The sequence below is a fragment of the Protopterus annectens genome, chromosome 1.part2 (genome assembly GCF_019279795.1).
Source record: "Protopterus annectens isolate FY-2018-M chromosome 1.part2, PAN1.0, whole genome shotgun sequence".
In the NCBI taxonomy this organism is placed as follows: domain Eukaryota; kingdom Metazoa; phylum Chordata; order Ceratodontiformes; family Protopteridae; genus Protopterus; species Protopterus annectens.
Window position 1 is genome coordinate 822,278,017 of NC_056727.1, and position 22,591 is coordinate 822,300,607.

Here is a 22,591-nt window from a genome sequence, read left to right on the forward strand (position 1 = left end):
TCTTGACAGCTTTAGTCATCTGTCATGTCCTGGGCCTGGTACCTGGGAGATAGCTTACCATCACCCCATCTTTGCTAAGCTTTGTGAGCAGACTGTCTGTGTGTCTGACTATTAAGTCACTTAGGACAATGCTTTGCATTTCTGCTATCCCTTAATGTGTTATGGCCATTGTAGGGCAAGTATGGTGGTTTTTCTGCTTAGTGTTTGTGAATAAAGTGCAGTATGTGAGGTTCCCTTATGCTGCTAAGGTGTTTGAGTCTTAAGCCTGGAGTCCATTGAGTCTCAGAAACAGACATTTTAAGTACTTCAGATGCCGCCACTGTCATGGCAGAGGTAACAGGTGTATTGTGCAGCCTTCATAATTACGTACAAGAGGATATTGAGAAAAAAGTTGGTGTAGTTGACAGGTATATGGGTGCCCTCATTGCCACCATAGGATGGTCTTCATCTATATGCCAGGACTGATACTGCTCTACTGGCCATCTCTCATCTGCCTCCATTGTAACCATACCACAGGCAGGTAGATCAAGTCATATACTGCTACCTTCTCCACAACACCTACTGGTGGGGTCATAGCATTGCCACCATTTTGATGTGAACTACATGATGGCCAGGCAGATGACATGTCCAGTCAGTTGTAGTATCCTGGTTCACCTCTGTCCTTGTTGGCAGGTGGTGGTATCAGTGCCAATGCCATTCCTCAGATGGGATGCATCTGTGGCCAGGTACATTCACAATCTACACTGATACAGAAGTAGGTTCCACAAGTGTCTCTCACACACACACACACACACACATACAAAATATATATATATATATATATATATATATATATATATATATATATATATATATATATATATATATATGCATACACTGCAATCACATCTGCAAGAAATGTGCCCTGTGGAACCCATTCTGAGCAAGTACCCAAAACTACTAGACAGCTATTGCTTTCACTATACCCAGTTCCTCCCAAGTTCATGTTCATATCAGACACCCCCTTTCATATCCTTATTTCCCTCCTTCAACCCATCACACCCACTACTAATTCCTGTCACTGTGCCCCTCCACACCTGTACATATGATGACAACTGTGCCACACACTAATTGTATTATATGGGTAAGTGTTATGATGCACATAGTAGCAAGTCAATGCACTGTAAAGCTTAGTCAGGGTGTAGTACTACATCTTTTAATCTTAGATGTGTCTAATCTGGCCCATAGTTGTGGACCAGACCCTGCCTCTTTGCCAGTGCTGCAGCATAATTCATCCACCTCTGCCTTGCATGGTCTTCCAATGCAGCCAGCTCCTCTGACTACTCCTCAGCCAGAAACTCCACCATCACTGTATCTGCCTGGTCCTCTGATTGTAGTCTCCTGTTCTAGCTGTCTGGGTATCATCAAACTACATAAAGCCACACAGAAAGCAAAAATCTTGCTCCAGGTTTTTGTAGAATATTGAGGAGTGCTATCCGTGTTATCTAGACAGTGGAAGCAGGACTTCATGAGTCTGAAGACATGCTCAATGATGATGTAAATCTGGGACAATGTGGTGTTGCACTTCATGTATTCCATGCTTTGTGGGTTTGTGTATCAGTGCCATGAACAATGGCTCGAAAGCATATCTGGTATCACCAATAATATGTCCCCATGGAAAGTCTCCCAAAACAAATTACTGATATAGTTCAGATATGTGCCTAATGTAGGCATATTGGGAACTACCCAGATGGTGCACAAACACACTGCATATAATACCCTGCCCATTGCACACCACCTGACAGTTGACAGCTTGGAAACTCTTCCTATTGATGTGCCACTGCACATGTGATCAATTAGGGCCCTGATACTGATGTGGGTGCAATCAATGACCTCTAGAATCTCAAGAAAATGGGCTATTTCACAGTATACCCACATAGGATGTTTCTATCTTATGTGGTCCTTGAGAACCATATATGCTCCTCCACATGGGCAGCACAACATTATGGAGCTGGTGCAGATGCCTGTGATATGTTCACTATGTCCACTAATGGTCTCTGTCAGTGCTACATCCACCTTTGTGTTCACTTGAATTGATACTGCATGCATCCCACTGTATTCCAAGACAGAACAACACAGTACTACTAGTCCTCACATGGTGTCGCTGTTCACATGACAGCATTTAAACACATACCTGATGGAATGCTAGGTGTGGCTGAATCTTTCTGTCACATGGAGGGCAATGATGCACACCGTCTCTTGCAGCGCAGTGAAAGTGGCCTCTAGCATATATTGTTTGGCTAATATGGCTGCTACTGCTAGTATTGTAGCACAGCCTCTGTCTCTTTCCAGTCTATTACTTATTCAGCATCAGCACTAGATTTCATCTTACTTCAGCTTTTACCTGCTTTAACAGGTAAGCTTATCTTCTCTGGAGTTCACTGCGCTGGTACTGACAAGGGCTGCCAAATATGGAAATGCCAGTGTTTATAGAAACTTTGTAAGTAATGACCACCTAAATTGTTACCCTGTTTTATCCTATTTGCAGGGTTTCTGCTCCAAAAGCACTCTTTAATAAGACATCAGTTCCTTTGCATTTACAATTTGGCTCACTAAGACAATAATGCTCATTTCACTGTCACTATACAGTCATCAGCCTATGATGGGGAGGGGTTTCAAAACTGAGTCCTTAATGTAATTAATTTGTAGATTTTATGTTAAAAAAATTTTGGAGGGCAAGACTTAATATTTTATATGGTTTGTTGCACATTTTAAACTCTTCGGCAGACTCAGAGTTTATTGACCAGTCACTGTTGGTAATGATAGAAGTAATGGATCTGTTTCTTAGAATACCACATTCCATAGGGATTGAATGGTTTAGTAAAGTCTTTTTAAAGGGTACTAGTTTGCAACAAAAAAAAAATTAACATCTTAGTAAGTTGTATGGCAGAAATTTTAACAAACAACTATGCATTCTTTGAAAATTAATATTATAAACAAATAACAGGGGTAGCAATGGGGATAGCAGCTGCTTCAGTATTTGCAAACATTGTAACTTTGGTGTGGGAGATGAATTATATTTTTGCATCTGAGTACCACCACCTAATAAATGTCTATTTTCATTTTGGATATTTTTTTAATATGGACTGGTGGTTTATTATAATTACATGAATTTATGTATTATATTGACAATATTATAATTTTTTTAAATTTCAAATTTTAACGTGATGGGATGATGATGAACTTTCTTGATTTGAAGATACTTAAGAATTCTGAGTAACAAATATTATGAACCTAATCTATTTAGGAAAGATACTTAACAGTTTGATACATTATCAGAGTTGTCACTCAACATAGCAAAAAAAGAAATATTATAAAAGGGCATATGGTGCATATTTTCCATTTAATATCTGAGGACAAGGATTTTGTGGAACAAATGGGAATTCTGAGAACCATGTTCTTAGAGTGAAAGTACCCTGGAAATTTAGTTCAAAGAGTGAGTGATGAAGTAGGTAAATGTAGTACTGAAAGATTTCAGCTATTTCTCTGACACCAAATAGTATAAAAATAAACCAAAACAATGATAAGGATTTTTCTAGGACCATGGTGTAAGAATATAATTATGAATAATGAGATCCGAAGCACTTTAACCAAAAATTGAAAGCTGTTTTTTCAATCCATGGGTTTATGTATACAGTTAGGGAACAGACCTACTTTATTAAATAAATGCGGATGGAACTTAACATTTTTTTTTTTTGAAAAAGCAAGTATTAAGGTTTACATCTATTATGAACAAGAGAATAACTAAATGTGGCTCCTGTGTGCAATGCCGCTATATTTTTGAGGCGACTAACATAACAGCAGGTAGTCTTCAAAAGGACTTATATCCTAATAGAATGTTTAACTACAACACAAAGGGGTACTGTATCTAGCATAGTCTATGTCCTGCCCTGCATTTTATGTGGGCAAAACAAAAAGCACTTTAAAAAATTATTTATCAACATTTATAAGCTTTTAAAATGGACGATACCACCAATGCTCTTTCTAGACATGTGGCTAGGTGCAGTTAATTTAAAAAATGTACATTTTTATTTTAGAGAGAGATGTCCCTTTTGATAGGTGAGGAAACTGGACAGCTTTTTAGAGGCCAGGTAATTACACTGTTAACTATTATTAGATGCAACTAACTTTCAGGGTGTGAATGACACCACTTCCATTAGTTGTTTGCTTGGATTAAGAACAGGAAAATTGTACAAAACTTTTTTTTTATTTTAATTAATTTGTTTGGTCATATTTATGATAGGTTTTACTGAAATTAAATATTTTGGTGGAGTTTTATGAATCCTTATTTAAACTTTAGTTCTTAATGTAAGGGAATAATCATATTCTTTTTAAGAATGTCATTTAATTGTAGGTTGCACCACTTTTTATTATTTTGATAAAGTTCTGTTATAAGAATGAAAAGTGCTTAGTGGTAATAAAGGGTCCTTGGCACATCATTACAGTGTTATGTTATATATATTTTCTTCTGATAGTAACATATCAATGGTTTTATGCTTCACAGTAATTACATATCTGCTATGCAACATGTCTTCTTATGACAATATTAATTCTTATGGCCAAACCCATGCTTTGTACTTTTTTATTCCATCAATCACTTTGAATAATCATTCCTTGTGCCAACATCCATATTTGCAAATTAACTACCTGTCCAACTTTGTGCTTCTTAAATTATTTCCTCATAAAATTAATAATTAGCTCTCTGTCATGCATAAGTGCTAAACTGTCTTTATGCCAAATGTTTGTTCAGATAAATAGCTCCTGTACAGCATCAATCATTACGTTTTTTTTTTGTTATGGAAAATGTTGATGCTTCCTTTAGGTAATGGCTTCAATGTAAAGCAAGATTTTTTTATGTATAAGTTTCAGTTGTAAAAAATGAATTTCATTGATAAACCTTTAAAAGAGGTAAATAATGACATTTAAAATGTTGCCTTCCAAAAACAAACTGTATCTTGTTATGAGAAAGGTTCCTTGTATGGCTTTATGTGAATTGTTATGCATAGGTAACTTAGCCTTATTTATAGCTACTATCTGTATGATACATAGGGTAGAGGACATCCTGGCCTCTGTATTCAGAGACATATGATTCAGATACAGGAATGCACACCTGTCAATGTGTAGTACCACAGATGAAAATATACAGTGTGAGGAGCACAAGCATTGTATGCCACTCAGTTTAGTGTTGGACTGGTTGCTATACCACAGAAATGATGCACTGCAGAACTGGGGAGAAGAGGATCTCTTTTGAACAAAACCAGCCATTCCAGACTACAAGCAATATGTGCAAAACTAGTTTCAGAGTGGCTTGAATACTGCCTTCAGGTGCCATGAAATGTGTGTAAAGAAATATATAAAGTCAGTCATCAGAGAGCATATACTGAAAAGTGCTATAAACAGTGTAAAAATGCAGACATACAGTTTCCCAAAGAATTACACTTAATGCAGAAATGACCCATGTTCATTTTGATGAAGTAGTACCACTGTCCCAGTGTTTGTAGATATCCACAGTAATTCAGATGCAAACAGTAAGTATAACAGTTATATACATCCAGCCTGGTCCAGCCACAGTGCTGGAAGATGCTAAATACTTGATACAAAGGGTACAATGTGTGCATACGCTATGTGTGCATATATGTGTGTGTGTGTGTGTGTGTGTGTGTGTGTGTGTGTGTGTGTGTGTGTGTGTGTGTGTGTGTGTGTGTGTGTGTGCGTGCATGCGTGTGACTGCTCTTGTCCATGTACTCTTGTGTGTATGTCAGTATGTTTTGGGGATATAGTGGGGATTTATGGCATCAAGCATTACCACCGTATAACTATCGACTTTATTCATTCTGCTGCACAGTTAGCACATGTCTTCTACCTCATCAGTATTTAAACTGTAGTATATGGCAGTGTTAGCTGGCAGCCTTTGTGTATCATATAGCTGACTACAAACTACCTCAGCACTGACATGCATATTGAGCTGTTCCATTTTCTAAGTACTGTGAAGTGGCAGCAAACATATCATGCAGTAACAAATCTATTCAGCAGCCTTGTTAACCTGCTTTTCATGAATCATGAATTGACATTCTATGTTGTTTCCTGTAATCTAGATCTACATACTGCCTACTTTGTTTATGACCAACACCCAAAACATGTAACCCATAAATAGTCTTGCGGTATCAGAAAAAGTCATACTGTATCCTTTGAATAAAGTTATTCATTTGGATGAATCACAACATACAATACACCCCATGCATATATTTTCAGTAATTAGTTACTCTGCAAACTGCACTTCAGTCACTTAAAATAAATCATCTGAATATAAAGTCACTCTGTGTCACTGTATATAATACTTTTTCTAACATAGTTACTGCTTTGGCCTCTAGTAATGCAAAAACACTTCTGATTCATATAGACACCTTCCACTGTCAGAAGAGTAAGTTTAAGAAGAGCGTGTCAGATAATGTACAGATCAGTGAATGCTGCTTTTAACTGAACTTCACAATTCATAGAAAAATCTCTTTTACCCTGTGATGCAGCAAACAGAACATTGATTAGCAGAGGGAGGATGGGCTTAGGGCAAAGCTCCACACATGGGAGTATGGGAGGACTTGCTGCTCTAGATTACTCTCAACATCTCTATGGTACAGAAAGATGGGGCCCTAACTGCAATCCATGTGACTGAGATCTGAGTAACAAACCTGGTCAATGAGGTGGTAGGCTGGAGGATAGGAAATAGTTTAATTTTGGTCAGTTTACTCATCCCAAGAGAGGGCAAGGCTTACTCTCAAGGACTATCAGTACCTGGAGAAAAGGGACACTAGTCCAGAGGCATTTGCCTATGTAATGCACACATGGAAACTGACAGAGCTGTGGATGGGCCACATAAAAAATGCCATCTACAGCTGTTAGGATACCACTGTATGAAGGTGGCTGATACAGTGCCACCCTGACACAGTATCACGATGTCTTAAACTATCTGCACACACAACTCAACTGCTTACATCAAGGATGTCTCTTCTTGTGGGGTCTTAGTCTGAAAGGGAAGGGCTGGCACATGCTAGAGAAGATAAAGTACAGCTGAGAAGGGGGCACAGGACACAGCTGGTGCAGATAGCTGCAGATAAAATCAATGAAATGAAAAAAGTACTATTCAGATGTGTCTGAATGCTATTTCAAATTCATTATTTTGCATGGCATGCTATTTGTATTAACAACCCTTTCACCAGTGCTCTAATCTCATTTTCTCCAGAAAGGGGTTTTCATATTGTTTATGGAACTATTTTACCTTTATTTTCTTCCCTGTCACCCATATTTTCCTATGTAGTTTAGAACAGGTACAAGAACGTATGAGATAGACTAAGTCACACCTCTCAACCTCTTAGTGCAAGAAACCTGGAGAAAGGCACAACATCAGGGACAGGTTTTTTGTAATGCTCTTACACACATAAAAAGTAGAAAGAATATTAGGTTTTATGTTAGCATTCATTTTCTGAAGGATATGAAATCTGAAACTGAAATGTCTGTCATTATTTAGTGGCTTCAATCCTCCATGATTTGCCAGAAAACCACAAAATTTAATGAGAAACGGACCAGAAATATGAGGCAAAATCTGGACTTTCCATGAATTTCTGTAAAGTTAAAAGGTATGGACCCAAAGGGACTCTATTTGGTTGCAAGTTGTCAAAACCAGAAGGCATGTCGAGCCAGATGAATGTGCACCAATAGGTGAGTTACAAGTATTGTCAATACCTTATACCATGGTACGATGAAATCACTGTGCATCAATGCTTAATTATTATTTACTAGCTGGACAAATGCAGGTATGCTGCTTATTTACATGTTGGCTACTACAATGCAGCTGACATATTAACATAGTGAGAGATGCCATGTCCAAGGAGTTATGTAGTTCTACAAAACAAGCATGTAACAGTTTGCTTGAACTTCAACCCACTTAATTTTATGCAGCAGGATTTTAAACCCCCTACTGTTAGATGACAAATTAGGAAAGAAAACAATAGAAGACAGGAAATGAGATGCATTGTCTTGGAGTAGCAAGAATGAATCATTAATGAGCATCATGATGTGAAAGGAAATGAGAGGAACAATTAGACTAGTCTGGTGCAAACAATAGAAAACAAGACAGGTAAAAGCACGGCTGTGCAGTTTCTGAGCAACTCTTTCCTGCAGCATTGATAAGCCTCTGACAGTATTTATGCTAACAAACAGTATAACCATCCCCTTGAGGCATTTCCTTCAAACTGTGCATTAGCATATCGTCTGGCTGTAGTAGGCATTATGATCACGCGGTACTAGTATTCAGTCACGCGGTACTAGTATTCAGTCACGCGGTACTAGTATTCAGCCCTGCAGCAGATAATGAGCTGGGTTTTCTGCAATAAATGCCATTGTACTGTGCTTCTCTTTTACACCTGAATTTATTCATACCGTCTGAATGCAAAATAATTACCTAAAGATGCAGTCTAATAAATCATTTTAAAGGAAGACCTTACCTGTTTTCTTCTGGAATGTGAAGAGACATAAACTGCAAAGGCTCTGTACATTCTACCAGCCAACCGTGTCGTTCACTAACCCGTGTTATATCTACTTTCAAGAAATAATTTGGTACTCTGCTCCACAGAACAGGAGTCAAATACTGAACATGAAGTCTGGGAGGGCACTGAGGGACTGGATTCTTCCGTTCACTTTTAAAAAGGCCCGCTGACAATGGCATGGCATTCTGCAGTTAAAAAAAGTCACATTGTTAGCTTTAGGACATATGTCCTAACTTAAAATAGTAACACCAAGGTTGCATATAGAAATTTGGTTCTGAATTCACAGTCTCCAAATATTTCCCATTCCCTTATCCAAAATCTATCCAGGTTTTTAAACGTTGGATGTCCCCTATGAATACTTGTCCATTTAAAAACTTACCTGTCTGCAATCTAAACACAGCGAATGAAGAAAGTATTAGATATATGCCCCATTCCATCTCCTGCACTTCTTTTAACACCCAGGACTGCAATGATAACCATAAAATGACTAATTATTTTTTTTTTTGTTAACCAAGTAAGCCCACTGGTCACTGTCTCTTTTCATGGCAATCTCAGGGTACTGTCTGATTAAGTGATTTGTTTAAAGTGTCATAACAGGCAAATTCAGGCTATGGATATTTATTCATTTTACTTTTTAAGTTTGCTTACTATCAAAAAGCAAGCACAGCTCAGCCTTCTTCCAGCAGAGGTCTGTGAAGAAAAATACTGATGAAAATACATTCCACATTACAAGAAACAAACACATGAATACAAACTGTTCATAGAATAAAAATACAAAATGACAAAAGGACTGCTATAAGTTGCAAGGGCATAAGTAAATAACGTGATCAGCACATTCAACAGTGTTACAATGTTGTAACCTAAAAAACAGAGCTCAAGTAATGTGACCGTAGTCAGGCTACAGAATAAATAAAAGACATACACTAAGTAAATAACACGATAAGACACCTATTCAATGTGAAATAAGAAGCAGGGGGTAGACAAGGGGAGACAAACTAAGAGGGGCAGCTTAAGAAAGGAAAAGAAGAAACAAAAAACAAACAGGAAGCAGTAAGTAAAGCAAGAACTCATGAAATGGATACATGGAGTAGAATGTATGTAAGCTGACTATGGTTACAGAAAACAAAAAGAATATGAGGAATAAGAAGTGGGTAAGCCAAAATGGTGGCAAAGTGAGTAGGAGAATGGGAAAATGTTAAGGGTGTTAGGGGAGCAGGAAGTGTAAAAGAAGTATCTGAAGGGAAAACTGAGAAGAAGCAGAAAGGCTAGGGAAGGTGCAGCTGTGGGGCTGAGTGAAGCAAAATAGTGTAGAGAGTGGAAGGCAGACTGCAGTATGTGCAGGTGCAAGAAAATTGGACAGGAAGTAGAAGAGAAAGAAACATGAGCATGAGGAGCAATGCATAAGAAGTAGAGGACAAGAAGGGATGATTTATGTGTACAGAGTTCATATGTACAGAGTGTATATCTGGTCATTTCTGTGAACAACAACAAATAAACAGGCATCGACTATGAATATTAGGTAACAGTCTGCAAAATATCAGAAAATAAAAAATAAGAAAAATAAAACAGGATAATTGGTCTTCATTAGACAAACATCTAAGGAGCAGCTAAGCTTTCATTTCTAAAAACAGATATGCAAAGAGAAAAGTCCTATTCAGATTAGGTAACTGCTGATAAAGTAACACACCTTAGGCTATAAATCCTACAGTGAGATTTGATTTAAAAGGCATGTCCATATAAAGTGAGCAGAAGATGTACCAGTGGTGCAGTGCTACTTACTACATACTGTTTGCACAGAAACCATTTGCACTGATTCCTAATAACTTACTAATTACATAATTTTAGCAGAGAAGCCATTTAAACTGCTTCCTAATAACTTACTGAGTAATTACATAAACGTAGCAGAGAAGTCATTTACACTGATTTCTAATGACTTATTGTGTGCAAACTCATCACATCTGGTAATAATCAAAATACTGAATTTTTATTTTTAAAAATGAGAAGGCTGACTCAGGGTGTAGTGTGGGGATATACCCCAACACCCTCCTTAACTTACATAACAATAATCCTGGTTGCATAATTTATGGAAAAGGAGAGAAATAATTACAATTACTGTACATCTTTTTAAAAAGATAACAGATGTGATAATTCCTCACTTGATTTCCCATATACATGAGACATACACAAGATTAAATGTAAAAAATACTCTGCAGTTCATAACACTTATTATAGGAAATCATATAATACATAATTCATGGAAAGTATTAGGCTAGCTGCCTTTATGTACTATTCAAAGCCTGGCCACTTTCCCTTTTTGTGCTTGAAATAACCTATCCCATTTTCGCTATAGATTGGCCTTACCCATCCCATGGCCGATAGTTATATCTTACCCCTAATTAGAATAACTTGGATCATACCATAGATAATGAGAGAGGGACACCCCCCACACATGTGCTAAAGCATTTAGGAGCTGCCTCAGTCCATTAGCAGTATGGGGATTGGTCCTGGAGTAAATATTTGGCTTCCCATCGGCTTCCTATCCATAGATCTAAGCTGTGCTTGAATATTGACAGGAATGAAATTTGTCTTATGTGGATGGGGAGTCTGTTCCACAACAGCAACATCCCCTGTGAGATATGCCTATCCCTTTAAACCATTCTGATGGTGCTGCAGAAGAGATTTAGATTCCTAGACCCACTATTACTGATGCCATGTAACTTAGTGATGTGCAGCAAATCCATCAGCAATGGGTCAGAGAATGCCTTACATGTCAAACACAGGTCACTTCTAAGCAGTCTCTAGGATATCAAGTTCAGTGACAGGGCTTGGAGTTGGTCCATGTAGGACAATATGTTTAGGCCTTGTATCATTTTAGTAAGGTATCTCTGTGGGCATTCCAGTTATTGCATGTGTCTGGACAGAAACATGCCAAAGGGGACAATATATTCCATACCTGGCTTAATTAGCCCTGACTTAAGGAGGACAATGACATCCCTAGATCTGGACACAATGTCTTTTATAAGCTGTGCAATATAGACAGACTTTCTTACAACAACAGGCATGTTGGTCAAAGGTTAGGTAACTGTCCACATAAGTTCCCAAATCCTAAACAACTGGATCAACTCTTAGGAGGTGTTTATTGGTGGATAAATCAGTAATTTCCATTTTCTGTTTTGAATATGTCACCAGTGTTTAGCTTCATCTTAAATATGCCATAGATGTCCACTTAACCATGCTGTGTAAAGCAATCATAAAATAAAATTCAGAAATGTTTTACTTATTAAATGAAAAGCATGCACTTCCATAAAGCTGGATCCTTGTTGCACCTCTCCATCAACCTTGACAGCTGAGTTTTTCACTTCCAGGCAGATCAGAACAGGCAGTACTTTCAGAGCTTCTCCAGTGCAAGAGTTCTCTCTCTCTCTCTCACACATAACACACCATTTTAATAGTACTTTTCAGAGTGAGGCTGCCCCTAAGAAGTAGACAGGAAGACCTCTGGAAAGAGAACCCAAAGAAAAGAATACTAGGAGAGCAACAGGCAGGCGTCAAGTAGAGTTCATCATGATTCCCCAGAAGAACAAAGGAAACTGTGACAATATGAAAGGGGGAAAGGATGGTGGGATGTCAAGACATATGGAGAACAATAACAAAGATCTAGCATTATGGTAAGTACATAACTTTGGTATCCCATGTTGTCCCCTCCATCCATCTTGACAGTTGGTACCTTAGTCCCTGCTACCACAATTCATGAGTGACCACATAGCCGGATACCTCCAGTATGGTGGAACCAAAGACTGCTCAAGATCTAGAAACAAGATCCAGCCTGTAATGCTTGATAAACGTATGCACGGTAAATCAAATTTCTGCTGCACAGATAGCATCCAATGAAGAATGATTGAAAAAGGCAGTGGAAGTTGAACCACATCTAATGAAGTGTGCAGGGGTACCAGAATGTGCTGAAGACTGGGGGCAGAAGGCAAAAGGGGCTCTTTGTGATCTAAAAGGGCATTTTTTAGCAGTCTACTGTCACAACAGAAATATATCTGTAACACAAGATGTATGTAGTGTAAATATGAGTTACATTTGAAATGACTGCACAGCAATTCCATAGTAAATTACAAATGAAGCTGATGTTGCACCCACATACATGCATTCATATAAATATAACATGGGCATTAATGCCCTTTTAGCTTGCCAATATATCAAAACAGCCATTCCCATACTACAATTTGGTAGTCTGTTCCATGCATCAGCTGCTCTCTCTGAAAACCAATTGCTACACTTCTTATTCTTATTGACTCTTCCACATAGGTTTTCTGATGGTTATCTACTATGCGTTGATAACCGCAAGCATTCTTAGAGGTAGTTGTCTCTAAATGTCCTATACGCCTGAATAAGATCTTCTCTTAAATATCTATAAGAGACACTGTACAAATTGATATATTTTAGTCTTTCATAATAACTTAAATTGTCACATCCATGGATACTTTTGGTATATTTCTGCTGTACTCTTTCCAGTTTACTCACGATTGTTTTGTTATAAGGGTACCATATTATTATTCCATATTCATGTTTGGGTGTAGTGTAATTAACAAACAATGACTTTCTCATTTCTGATTTCCTAGAATTAATATTTTTTATACAACCTATAGTTCTATAACTATCATTAACCAATTGGTCGATATGATTAGAAAAACTCAAAGCTGAATCTACCCATATACCCAGGTCCATACATGAATCTACAGTTTAAATCACTATGTGCTTTATTGAATAGTCACCTTTCAATTTATGTCTCCCCAATCTCATATGCTTAATTTTTGATGTAGTTATCAGCATATTATTTTCCTGTGCCCAAATGGTCAATTTAGTCGTTCTTTTGCAGACATGCTTTGTCTGTAACATATGTAATCATTTAACCCAATGTCAGGTCATCTGTATACAGACTCAGATGAAAAAGATAAGTCTGAAGTATGCAATATAAAAAACACGCAAGGTCCTGGGGGTAGAGCCCTGTGAGAAATCCTGACTGTAATCAATAATTTCACCTGTCCAATTGCTGTCTGATACTTGCCATGTCCTATCTGTAAGCCATGCAGCTATCCATCTTATCAACTGTAAACCAATACCTAGTTGTTCTAATTTATTGATCAGTGTTTTGTGTATGACCCTGTCAAACTTTGAAGTTAAATCTATATAAATGACATCACAGCACATTTTTTTATGCATAGCTGTTATTATATTGTTATAGAACATCATGTTACAGGTGGTAATACATTTATTTTCAACATATTACTGAATCGGATATGTTATGATGATATTCATGCTGATATATGCTTTCAAGTCCCAACCTTTCCAATTCTGACAATAACTTTTCCAATATCACCTTCTTCTTTATTTTTTTTTCACAAAATGAAAGTACACTTGTTGTCCCCCTATTGTTTGGCATCTACTTCTCACAAGTACAGGCCAACATGGGAGGACTTTGGCTGACAAAGTTTGCAGACGACTGCAAACTGGGCGCCATAGTGGAAAGTGCATCGGACACGGATATCCTTCAGAAGGGACTCACGGAAACAGATAGCTGGTGCCAGATCCATGGCCTGAAGTTAAACGCCAAAAAATGTATAGTCATACCCTTCGGGAAAAACAAGGTAACCCCAAGCTACCATATAGGTGGCAATCCACTAAGCACAGAAGAGGTTATCAGGGACCTGGGGACCCAGGTTGACAGTGGCCTTTCTTTTGACACTCACGTTGCTAAAGTGGTTAGAAAGACCTTCTACATTGCCCACCTGATCATGAAGGGATTCACATCCAGATCTAGTGAGGTCATTGTTCCCCTGTACTCTTCACTTATCAGACCAATGATCGAGTACAATGCCCCATTCGGGATGTATCTCACCCGACATCTGCAGCAATTGGAGAGACCCCAAAAGTTCCTCACCAAAAGGATAAAGGACTCCAAAATCTGTCATATGCTGCCAGATTGAAGAAACTCCAGCTCTATTCAGTCGCATACCGTCTGCTCAGAGGTGACATGTGCCTGACATACAAGGCCATGTCCAACCCGGAATTAATGGACATGCTCCACCTCAAAAATCCAAATCCACCAAAACCACTAGAGCAAGTGACTTAAACCTTAGCACGGATATAAATAGGACGTGCTGGAGGGATAGATTTATCACTCAGAGACTCCCTATGCTGTGGAATAAAATCCCGGTCCATGTGAGGCAGAGCACCTCGCTGACTCTGTTCAAGAGAAATCTAGACCTGTGGATGGGAGATCGTAGGTTTACCCCGGGAATCATCTCTGTGTCACTGCTGGACAGAGGCACAACAAACTAATGGGCACAGTATTTTTTCATATAAGGGGTGGCGTAAGCCACAAAAATTTGGGCTAGGCTTATAAATGCCTTAGGGCAGATAGCCTAGTATAAACTTATGAACCTATGAACTTAAGGGTCTATATGACTTTGGGTTTGTCCTACTCCCCTTTCGCTTAAAGACAGGTTTAATAAGCACATGTCTATAATCTTGAGGAACTTTGAGGAATCTCCCCATATTTATATGACCTAGTAAATAATAGACTGCAGTTTTTTTCACTGAATGCATCACTCCAATTAGTTTTACATTGTTTTGCTTCCATATAATCTGCAATTAATCTTCTGTATGTTTGTTTAGATTTGGTATTTCTATTACACCTATGCTTTATGAGCAGGCTAATAAGTTATAGATTGTGTTTGAATAAAAATTTACAATAGTTTTTGTGGTTTTAACAAACTTAAACCTTTTTAACACAAACATTTTAATACTGGGACTTATATATATATATATATATATATATATATATACACATATATTTTTTTCATATTTTTCCCTTGAATTGGTTTATGTTTACACTTATACAGAGTTGAGTTTTTTATTTGTATTAAAGATGAAATATCGTGTGTAAACACTGATGTAATCGTAGTTCTTGTTGCAATTAGTTTTTTTATTGGTTGTTGTATACTGCACCTGGATATGAAATGTGTTATTTAAATTATGTCTGTGCATTTGCTTTTTATATTCTGATGAAGTCCCTAGTTTCAGGGATGAAAGCAAAAAGGTGTGTTTTTTGAAGTGCTTGGACCATTCATTATATTATTTTGGTCAGTTGTTTTGGGATTCTTGTGTTTTTCTGGTTACCTAGCAACAAATGAACCTTCATAACCCCATGATCACTGCACATCAATTGTGATAAAACTTGACATGAAGTAACAGTATTTTCTTTAGGAACCCAAACAATGTTTAATATGTTCCGTTCCCTGGTAGGTTTTTGCAGTTCCTGTTCCTGAGCATAAAAGTAATGTCTTTTGGCTTCTCCTGTTAGGGGTCACCACAGCGGATCACCGCTCTGCAGATTGATTGGCAGTGGGGTTTTTATGGTGTTGAGTTGCTAGCCCAGTGCCCAACCTTCACAGAAGGTACACATATGCACGCACACACACACACACACACACACACACACACACACACACACACACACACACACACACACACACACACACACACACCTACTGCATGTCTTTAAAAAGTACAGTTGTGTACACTTACCATAAATGTAGATGTTCGAGTGTCTTCACTGTTGCAGTCATCACTGTAGGGTTCTTCCTGCCGGCAGGCAGCCCTCGGTCGGCCAGAATCCCAACATCTGGGTCCTGCGTCAGCTGTGTACTCACCCTCCCTGACGTCAGTGCGTCAGGGGTACAAAGCTTCCAGCCGACGCCATGTTCTCAAGTTTTTCTTGCCCCAGATGTCAGGTGCCCAAAAGTTAAGGCTAAAAGTAAAACAAAAATGTAACATACAACAAACCCCATACCCTGTAGCAAATACACCTCAGAAGAAGGATGAAGCAGGGAACCATACCAATAAAAGTATAAGAGGGGACAGGAGGGTGGGTAACCCAGACTGCAACAGTGAAGACACTCGAACATCTACATTTATGGTAAGTGTACACAACTGTACTATGTTCATCGTGTTTCACTGTTGCAGTCATCACTGTAGGGTTGAATCCCAAAGCTGAGATAAAGGGTGGTGGTTATTGAGTAGAAGGGGCAGCTAGAAGGCCTTGCAAGACTGCAGAAGCAAAGCCTGCCCTAGACTTAGAATAAAGAGGGAGATTATAGTGCTTAGAGAAAGTATGCACTGAACTCCAAGGTGCAGCTTACAAAATATCTTTGGTAGGGACTCCCCTGAGAAAGGCAGCTGAAGTAGCAGCAGATCTGGTAGAGTGTGTCCTAATTTTTCCTGGGATTTGCTTTCCGTGATGAGAGTAACAAAATCTGATTCCATGAGCAATCCATTTAGAAATGGTCTGTTTTGAAATAGCTTTGCCTTGGGAATTTGCTGCATAAGAAACAAACAGTTGTTCTGTTTTCCTAATATCCTTGGTTCTGTCCAGGTAAAAGCGAAGCTGCCTGTGCACGTCCAAAGAATGAAAGATACTCTCCCCCTTATTTTGTGGATTAGGGAAAAAAGTTGGCAGGTGAATAGTTTGGTTTAAATCCACTTTAGAAACCACCTTAGGCATGAAAGTAGGGTTAGTCCTCAAAGAAACCCTGTCTTGATAAAAAATAATGTAAGGTTCCACAGCCATGAGCGCTTATAACTCCGAGACTCTCCTGGCTGAAGTTAAAGGCAGTAGGATAACAGTCTTCCATGATAAATACTTTATATCAGATGTGGCAGCAGGCTCAAAAGGAGGCAGCGTAAGTTTTTCCAGGACATAATTGAGGTCCCAGGCAGGAACGGGTGGAGTCCTAGGGGGCCTTAAATTCTTTGCTCCTCTGAGATATTGTTTCAGACGTGGATGTGAAAAAATTGGAGGATCTGTATTATAATGTGCTGAGATAGCTGAGGCATGGATTTTTATGGAGGAAAAAGATAAACCCTTATGCAACATATCTGTTAGGTAATGTAAAATCAATGGAATATTTGGAATGTGAGGATCTGATTCCTGAGCATGCATCCAGGTGCAAAATCTCTTCCATTTACCTTCATAAGATTTCCTAGTGCTAGGCCTTCTGGCTTCTAAGATAACATCCATGACCTGTTTGGAAAGGGTAGGATTCATTATAGACCCTGAATACGCCAGGCTGCCAGGCTGAGAGTTTTGATATGAGAGTGCAGGACCTGGCCCTGATGTTGAGACAAAAGATTTGGAATCTGAGGTAGAATCCAAGGAGGTTCCTGGGATAGATTTATCAGTGTTGAGTACCAAAATTGTCGAGGCCAATTCGGGGCTAGTAAGATCAGCTTTGGTTTGTCCTGTTTTATTTTTAATAACACCCTTGGTAGAAGAGGTAGTGGTGGAAAGGCATACCCCGAGAGGTTTCTCCAACTGAATGAGAGAGTATCCACTTTCCATGCTAGCTTGTGATAAGTCCTTGTGCAAAACGTCTGCAACTAGTAGTTGTGGGGAGATGCAAATAGATCTATGTCCGGGCAGCCCCAGGCTTCTGTAATCATCTTGAATATTTGGGTGTCCAGCATCCACTTGTGTGGGTCTGACAGGTTCCTGCTCAGGCTGTCTGCCAGAGTGTTTCTTTCCCTGGCAGGAATTGAGCTTGTAGGTCCACTTTGCAAGCTAGTGCTGTGTTCCATAGAGTCATGGCTAGTCTGCAAAAGGGGTAGGAGTGCGAACCCCCTTGCTTGTTTATGTACCACATAACTGTGGTGTTGTCTGTCCGTATCAGTAGCTGCCCTGGCTGTAAAAGATCCCTGAAAGTCAAGAGGGCATTCTGCACAGCTAACATCTCTTTTAAATTGATATGTAGATGCTTCTGATCCTCTGTCAAAAAACCTTGTAGGCCTTTCCCCTGCAAGTGGGCTCCCCATGCATAATCCAAGGCATCCGTGGTTATCACTTGGTAGGCTGGAGTAGAATGAAGGCTTTCCCTTTGTTTTGAAGACATGTCGTGGCCCACCAATGGAATTCCTTTTGCAGGCAAGGCAAGACAGCAATCACTGTTTCCAGACTGTGACAATGCTGGGACTATATGCTTTTTAGGTACCATTGTATCTTCCTCATATGCAGTCTTGCATATGGTATGAGTAGGATGCAGGAAGCCATGTAACCCAAAGCCTGCAGGAATTTCCTTGCAGTTAGCTGAGACATTAATGCCAGGCTTTTGAAAGTTGAAGCCAGCTGTAGTTGTTTTTCTGGCATCAGGAATGCCATCTGGGTTGTTGTTTTTAAAAGAGCACCCAGGAAAGTTATCTTTTGAGTGGGTGCCAAATTTGACTTTTTTACATTCACAGTGAATCCCAGGTACTTGAGTAGATTCTGAACAAATTCCAGGTGCTGGAGTAAAATGTCCTTGCTATCTGCTTGAATAAGGCAGTCATCCAGATAAGGGTAAATTTGAATTCCCTTGAGTCTGTAGTAAGCTACTACTGGTGCCAGGCACTTGGTAAAGACCCTGGGCACAGTACACAAGCCAAAGGGCAGCGCAGAGAATTGGTAATGTTTCGAGCCTGCCTTGAACCTGAGATATCTTCTGCACTCCTGTCTGATAGGAATGTGTAGGTAAGCCTCCTTTAAGTCCAATGTCACCATCCATGCATTTTTGCTCAACATTGGCAGGAGCTGCTGCAGAGTAAGCATCTTGAACTTTAGTATCTCCAGGAAAGTATTTAAGACTGACAGATCCAGGATGGGTCTCCAAGTATTTTGCTTTCTGGGAACTAGAAAGAGTCTTGAATAAAAGCCTTGTCCATCTCTGAATTTGGATCCAGTTCTATGGCCCTCATAGCCATGAGAGACCTCACCTGTTTTAATGCCTCTGCCCACTGAGTTTTTGGTAGGTCTGGCCATCCGTTTGGTTTTGGTAAGGTGTGAAAGTGGAATTTGTAACCTCTTAAAACTACATCCAGAACCCACTTGTCTTGGGTTATGTAAGTCCAATTTTGGTGAAAAAGAGAAAGTTTTCCTCCTAGAGGAGCTTCCATGAGAGAGGTTCCTGGAGCCATGCAGGGGGAGTCATTGAGCCTGTTTCCTATAAGGTTGAGACCTATCTTCTCCACCCCTGGGGGTGGAAGCACTCCACTGTCTAGGTCTATAAGAGGTCTGTGCTTGGGCCCTCCCACTGGGGCACCTAGATCTAACCCTTTGAGGCCTGTCTGAGCTGGGAAAGGACCAATTTTTAGCTGGCCAATTTCTGCTAAATCTAGGAGGCTGAACTTGTAAGAAATCCTTAACCGTTTGCATGGATTTTGCCTTATCCTCCATTTTCTTTATAACCTCTTCAGCCTTAGACCCAAACAAAACATTATGTTGAACAGGAGCATCCAGTAATTTCACTTTTACTTGAGCAGGCAAATTTTGTTCCTTTAACCAAGCATGCCTTCTAATGACCGTGCCAGTGGCAGTCACCCTGCAAGAGGCCTCCAAAGCATCAAAACCACAATGTAAGGTATTTTTCCCTACCTGCTCAGTAGCATTCATAAAATCTTGTAATTCCTTATTGTCTGCACATGCAGAAATGGTACACAGTTTTTGTTTCATAACAGACAAAAGGTATTGCTGATATTTCAACATATCAAATTGACAATTTAAAGCCCTAATAGATAAAGTAGCAGAAGTGTACACTTTTTTGCCCCATCTCTCCAAAGCTCTAGAATCCTTATCTGATGGAAAAGGGTTCTTAGCAGTAGCGGCCTTAACACCCTTAGGACCCTGAGAAATGGTTTTTGGATCAGCAGTAGGATTTTTAAATAGAAACTATCAGACTTAGCAGGGGCCGAAGGAAAGGAGTCAGGAGTTAAATTAGACTCAGAAAAGAAACCATCCACAATATCCAAAATAGGAGGAATAGCCAGGGGTCTGTGTTGGGGAAGAAGAAGGAAATCCCTAAGCCTTCTCTTAGATTTAGAGTACTCCTGTCCTTCGCAGTGAAAATGTTCCCTCATATCATGTAAAGTTTCCCCAAAAGAATAATCCTCAGGAGGAGAAGCTGAAGGAATGGATTCCTCAGCATCAGAATCCTCATAAGGAGGGAAAGTATAATCCTGTTCAGAGGAAGACACTGAAGAGATAGATACCTGATCAGAGGATTCATAATCCAATTCTTGTCTTGGCCTTTTATCTGGAGGGGGATTGGAACCCCTAATCATAGTTAGCAAGTCCTCCGCCATTTTAAGCATTTGTTTTTGAGATTTAGGTCCCAGATCAGAGGAGGCCTGGGCTTGAGTCTTTGTCTTTGTCTTTGCCTTTGCCTTTACCTGAAGCTGCATAGGCCTGAAAACCCCCTTGGAAGCCGGTACCTGCACAGTGGCTCAGGACCCATCCGAGGGAGCATTATCCGAAGGTCCTGCACCTGGAGTATCCGAAGGCCTAGTTGGCTCCTCGTGGGACTCCGTTTCGGCAAGCGGTTCTGTAATGGCCAATGTCAGGGGCTGTGAAAGCACCTCACTGATGACGGCCAAACCAGCAGCTGGCTCTGATTGTAAACTGTCATCTGATTTGGACCTCAAAGGCCTATCCTTATCCTTGCGCCTTTTATGAACTCCGGTAGTCGGAAGCGTGTCTGACGACATGTTATAATTAAATCGCCTCCCAAAGTAATGAAAGGCAAAATCGTATCTCCGTTTAATAGTACGTTGATTAAATCTAGCACAAAACTGACAACTAGCTATGTCGTGGTCAGGGCCTAGACAAGGAATACAGTAAGAGTGAAAATCCTTATGAGGTATTTGCTTCCCACATGAAATACAATTATTAACTTTTTCTGACATCGGTCTGGAGCAAGAAAAAGTTTCTAACGGGTACTTAGCTTTGAAAAGAAGAATGTCTTCGGTATGAAGCACCAAAAATAACAGGAGTCAGCCGACCGGCACTTGCGAACTGCTTCCACCGCACGGCAAGAAAGACTGGAGAACATGGTGTCAGCTGGGAGCTTTGTACCCCTGGCGCACTGATGTCAGGGAGGGTGAGTACACAGCCAACGCTGGACCCAGACTTTGGGATTCTGGCCGACCGAGGGGTGCCTGCCGGCAGGAAGAACCTTACAGTGATGACTGCAACAGTGAAACACGATGAACATCTGTGTAACGAGAGCTTAACAATAGTAAAAGGTACTTAACAAAAGCTTGTTAAGAGCATTTCAGATGTCATAATGGTGCTTACCAAGCATGCTTTTTTCCTAAATTCAGAGTATAATCATGGCCATCCATACATTAAAGTCATTATCATTCAAAAATAAGACATAAAATATATCACAAAACATCTGGACCCTGGCAACCTCTACACATCAGGTTGTTGAAGTGGATTTTGAAACATACGTCTGCCCTGGACTTGTATTCTACAAAGTACAGTTGTGTTCACCTACCATAAATGTAGATGTTCGAGTGTCTTCACTGTTGCAGTCATGGCTGTAGGGTTCTCCCCTGCTGGCAGGCAGCCCTAGGTCGGCCAGAATCCCAAAGTCTGGGTCCAGCATCGGCTGTTCAACCCTGCTCCCTGACGTCAGAGCGCCAGGAGTATAAAGCTGACAGCCGATGCCATCTTCTCCAGTTTTTCTTGCCCCAGATGTCAGGAGTTCCAAAATGAAAATGGTCCCATAACCTTTGCAAATACACCTCAGAAGAATGGTGAAAAAAGAAACCACACAAAAGTAAAAATAAGAGGGGACAGGAGGGAGGGAAACCCAGACTGCAACAGTGAAGACACTCGAACATGTACATTTATGGTAGGTGTACACAACTGTACTATGTTCATTGTGTTTCACTGTTGCAGTCAGGACTGTAGGGTAGAATCCCAAAGCTGAAAGAAAGGGAGGTGGTCATAAAGAAGAAGGGGCGGCTAAAAGGCCCTGCAAGACTGCAGAGGCAAAGCCTGCCCTAGACTTAGAGTAGAGAGGTAAATTGTAGTGCTTAGAGAAAGTATGCACTGAACTTCAAGTTGCAGCTTCCAAAATGTCCTTGGTAGGAACTCCCCTGAGGAAGGCCGCAGAAGTGGCAGCAGCTCTGGT

The 22,591-nt window shown here is 39.8% G+C and overlaps 1 protein-coding gene across 1 annotated transcript in view; it reads right to left on the minus strand.

Annotated features, from left to right (window-relative positions):
* RYR2 (ryanodine receptor 2) overlaps positions 1–22,591 on the minus strand; it is a 6,224,161-nt gene that overhangs the window by 2,857,951 nt on the left and 3,343,619 nt on the right. Inside the window, exon 36 of the mRNA XM_044059048.1 lies at positions 8,538–8,764. Coding sequence (XP_043914983.1) covers positions 8,538–8,764 — 227 coding nt within the window. The remainder of the gene's footprint in view (positions 1–8,537; positions 8,765–22,591) is intronic.